The 4998-nt window shown below is 44.7% G+C and overlaps 1 protein-coding gene across 1 annotated transcript; it reads left to right on the top strand.

Moving 5' to 3' along the window:
* Positions 1-722: 722 nt before the first annotated feature.
* Positions 723-2510, top strand: LOC121998287 (ammonium transporter 2 member 5-like). Its single transcript, XM_042553175.1, has 3 exons — positions 723-1488; positions 1560-1845; positions 1925-2510. Exons 1-3 carry the CDS (start codon positions 898-900, stop codon positions 2449-2451), a joined length of 1404 nt encoding a protein of 467 aa, XP_042409109.1. The 5' UTR covers positions 723-897; the 3' UTR covers positions 2452-2510.
* The last annotated feature ends 2488 nt before the right edge of the window (positions 2511-4998 follow it).

Genomic DNA, 4998 nt, shown 5'->3' with positions numbered 1-4998 from the left:
TCATTGCCAAATTATACGACAAAAGAATTCAAATTTGTTGTCAAATTTTGGGACGATTTATATTTTGGTTGCTTTTATGGGCTTTTACTAACCAAGTAGGTCATATTTCAGTGATTGATTTTTTTATTAGTTGAATCAATTACTCTGTGCCGAATTTTGGGACGATTTATATTTCAAATTCGTTGTCAAATTTTGGGACGATTTATATTTTTGTTGTCAAATTCGTCACCAATTTTACAACAAAAATAATATTCGTTGCAAAATTAGTGATGAATTTGGCAACAGAAATACAATTCATCCCCAAATTTGGCGATGGAATTTTTTGGTAAATCTATAAATTTGTGACGAATCAATTTCGTCCTAAATTCTAGGACAAATCAATTTCCAGATTCTAGAACAAAATTTGGGACGAAAAATAAATCATCATAAATTTTTCAATTCACAATCAATTTGGACGAATTATTTTTAATACCAAATTCATCCTTAAATAAAAAAAAAATGACCAGAACCAATTCATTTCTACAATTTATCGTGTTAATACAATCTAATCCACTACATTTATAAACCTGTTTACAACAAATTCAATTAACACATTCTTTTTAACATTATCACATCTTATTAGACATTTTAATTAAACTTTGTTAGAAATTCCAGAGCATGATTCTGTGTTTTTTTTTGGGTCAGAATCCGCTTCCAATATTCTATTAAAATATTCAATTTTCTATTTTTGAACCCCTGAACCTCCTTCCCCTAAAACTTCAACCCTTCGTTCCAACGAACGATGCACTGGCTTTACCGCATCAGAGCAAGCCGTTTCTATTTAAATTCATCCTCCGCAAGAGAAATCGAATCCATCAGAAGAAAAGAACACATAGCGAGGTTTTGGACGAGTTGATCATGTCTTTGCCGTCGAGTTTGACGATTAGCGAGGCTTCGCCGGAGTGGCTGAACAAAGGGGACAACTCATGGCAGCTGACGGCGGCGGCGATGGTGGGGTTGCAGTCGGTGCCGGGGTTGGTGATCCTCTACGGTAGCATCGTGAAGAAGAAGTGGGCGGTGAACTCGGCCTTCATGGCGCTCTATGCCTTTTCGGCGGTGCTCGTGTGTTGGTGCCTGTGGGGCTTCAGCATGGCCTTCGGGGAGGAGATGTTGCCCTTCTGGGGCCGCCCCAGCGCGGTTGCGCTGGATCAGGCACAGCTCCTAGCTCCGGGTTTTGCTGGGATGTACCCGGCCGCCACGCTCGTCTTCTTCCAGTTCGTGTTTGCGGCCATCACCCCCATCCTGATCGCCGGCTCGTTGCTCGGCCGGATGAATTTTAAGGCATGGATGCTCTTCGTGCCACTCTGGCTCACCTTCTCCTACACCGTCGGCGCTTTCAGTCTTTGGAGCCCAAATGGCTTCCTCTTCAAGGCCGGCGTCATGGATTTCGCCGGCGGTTACGTCATCCACCTCTCGTCCGGCGTAGCAGGACTCACCGCCGCCTACTGGGTACATATCTGAATTCATGATTTCATATAATTGATTAGTTAGTTATTTGATTGATCGATGAATGCATTTAGGTCGGGCCGAGAATTGGCAAGGACAAGGAGAGGTTTCCGCCCAATAACATTTTGTTGACCCTCGCCGGCGCCGGATTGCTTTGGATGGGTTGGACAGGGTTCAACGGCGGCGCGCCGTACTCGGCCAACATCGACGCCTCGATCGCCATTTTGAACACGCATCTCTGCACGGCGACCAGTCTGCTCATGTGGCTCTGCCTCGACATGTTCGTGTTCACCAAGCCCTCCGTCATCGGCGCTGTCCAAGGCATGATCACCGGGCTCGTCTGCATCACCCCTGCCGCCGGTAACTGTCACATCCTTCTCTGTTTTCAAGCACACATTTCTCTTATTAGTCACTTAATCGTGAGTGAATTGGTGAATAGGACTGGTTCAACCTTGGGCGGCCATCCTAATGGGTCTGCTCTCCGGTAGCATCCCATGGTTCACCATGATGATCCTCCACAAGCGCACCCCCTTCCTCAGAACGATCGACGACACCCTCGCCGTCTTCCACACCCACGGAGTCGCCGGAAGCCTCGGCGGCATCCTCACCGGCGTGCTGTCCGAGCCGCGCCTCAACCGCCTCTTCTTCGGAGACGACCCCAGGTACGTCAGCCTCGCGTACGCCATCAAGGACGGCCGTGCCTCCGCCGGATTCCGCCAGGTCGGCATGCAGCTCGCCGGCATCGCCTTTGTCCTAGCCGTCAACGTGGTGGTCACCAGCGTCATCTGCCTGCTGATCAGGCTGTTGGTGCCGCTGCGGCTGACCGAGGAGAAGATGCTGGTGGGCGACGACGCCATCCACGGGGAGGACGCGTACGCGGTGTGGGCGGACGGCGAGACCTACGATAAGTCGGTACACGGGTTGGAGTACTTTGCGGCGAAAAGCGCCGACTGCGAAATGGCGTGAGGTGGATTGGACCTTGCTTAATTTGTTCTGGCGACAAGTTTAATCGGATGCACTCTGCAAATCCTTATCATTTGTTTAAGTTTAACTAAACAAATATTTTTTATATTAATTTGCATCGTAAATATTAGTTGTTCATCTGGTGGTGGAGTTTGGATCATGCAATTGACTACGTTAGACCTGATGACGATTAATTAAGCTAGTCATTTGTTGCCCAATTCAATAGCGACTAATATCAAATCACGTTTCAAAATTATAACATTGAGTACCAACTTGATATTTTATCATCGTCCTCAAATCAATTCAACTAGAAGAAAAAAATCAATCTACTGATTTTATTGTCAGTCGAATTGATTTCTTTCTGTGTGTTTAAAAAAAATTCATCAATCGATTTCGATTAAAATCAATTGATGGATTGAGAGATCCATCAATAATTGGGACCCGAATGACGAAATGGAGATACGAAGAATATTTAAAAAGAAATGTGGCGATCACATTAGACATGTATTAAGTCACGCAAAGAATCGGGGGAAAAAATCAAATTTTATCACTGAAGAAAATTAGGAGAGGATCACTATATTTTGGGCAACGGAGAAAAGTAAACAATGGAGTGACCTGAATAGAATGAATCAATCTCACAATTCTGGTGACTCAAGTGCTATATATGCGGGAGGCTCCATTAACATAGATGAGCATAGACGGAGAATGGTAATTATTTCACTCTTTCACAAATTTTTAATATATATCAAATTATTTCATTATTTGAAATAATGTTTTTTTAGACCAGGGAGACAGGGAAGGAGCCTTCTTTCATTGATACTTTCACTCGCACTTTTAAAAAAAAGATAACACATGGAGTGGGGCGAGAGCAAAAGCAGTCAAGGTAATATTTATTTTACCTTAATATATGGTTTAAATTTAATTAGTTACCTACCATTATTGTCTTAATATTATATGTGTTTCTATTATATCTAATCAATATCGTATGTGTTTTACAAAACAGGAAAAATATGATCAACTCGAGCTAGCTCAAACATGCTCACAAGCTGGTATCGATAGTCAGGGGTCTGAGGAGTCTGTTGGCAATAATTTGAGTTTATGGTTAGAGGCTAGTGGAGGACCAAAGGGGGAAGAATATTGGGGATGAGTTCCTTGAGTAGAACCCAAAGATTAGTTGGAACTTCTTCCTCCACATCAGCACTTACAACCCAAATAAATACCTTGATGATGATGTTAGCCTCCTCATCATCAAGGCTTTTATTGTCAATAGCCGCGTGGCAAAAGTTTTCATTGACACTGGCAGATCTGTCAACGTATTATTCAGGTCTGCTTTTGAAGAGATGCAGATCGACGCCAGCGAGCTCCAGCCGGTAACCACTTCTTTATATGGTTTTACCGGTAACGAGGTAAGACTTATGGGCCAGATCAAGTTGGTCATATTTTTGGGAAGCGAGCCACTAGTGAGGACCAGGAGGAGCACCTTTATCGTGGTGGACTCACCCTCCTCTTATAATGTCATATTAGGCCGACCAGTCCTGCATGAGTTCCCGGCTGTCGTCTCCACCTTCCACCAGAAGATCAAGTTTCCTGTGGGAGAGCAGGTCGGCGAAGTTCGAGGGGAGCAGAGGGTTTCTCGACGATGTTACATCGACATGGTCAAGGTGGAAGCCCGCAAGGCTCAAAGGACGCAGGACGGGGTTGTTCATGCCATTCAGGAGGAGCTCATGCCAATGGCGGAGGAGCCTATCCCCTGTGAAGAGGTCCAACTATATTCTGAGCGCCCAGAGACTCTTACTTGCATAGCTGGGGACCTGCCACTCGAGCTGAAGGAAGAGTTGATCTAGTGCTTGGTCCGCGATAGGGATGTCTTCGCCTGGTCCACTGAAGAATTACCAGGGGTCAAGCCTGAAGTGGCAGAACACAAGTTGCATCTCCCGCCAGATGCCCGGCCTGTAAAGCAGAAGAAGAGAAATTTTTTGGCCGACCAGAATAAAATTATCAGAGCTGAAGTGGACCAACTCAGGAAAGCAAGCCACGTTAGGGAAGTACAATTCCCGTCCTGGCTTTCCAACGTGGTCCTAGTGGCGAAATCCAACAATAAGTGGAGAGTCTGTATAGACTTCCGGGATCTCAATAAAGCCAACCCTAAAGATTGCTATCCTTTGCCAAGAATCAATCAACTGGTGGATTCAACTGTCGGTTGCGAAAGAATCTACATGCTGGACGCTTATCAGGGGTACCATCAAATCGCCTTGGTTGTGGAAGATCAAGAGAAGGTTAGTTTTATCACGGCGGATGGTGCCTTCTGCTACACGGTCATGCCTTTGTTGGTTAGTCCTAGGAAAATCGTACCGGTTCCACTGTACAAAAATTTTGTACAAGTGTCGAACCTTTCCTTAAATAACCTATTGTGTTCTTTAGAAGTTAAATTAGGAATCGCAAACGGAACTTAACATTATTTATTCCAAATTTAACTTATCTGTTCTTAATGGTTTAGACTTGGATCGCAAGCGGAACTTAACACTATTGATCCAAACCCACCTACGTTAT

This window comes from Zingiber officinale, chromosome 1B, assembly GCF_018446385.1.
Source record: "Zingiber officinale cultivar Zhangliang chromosome 1B, Zo_v1.1, whole genome shotgun sequence".
In the NCBI taxonomy this organism is placed as follows: domain Eukaryota; kingdom Viridiplantae; phylum Streptophyta; class Magnoliopsida; order Zingiberales; family Zingiberaceae; genus Zingiber; species Zingiber officinale.
The sequence above is the reverse complement of the archived record's forward strand: the minus strand, read 5'-3'. Positions and strand labels throughout refer to the sequence as shown.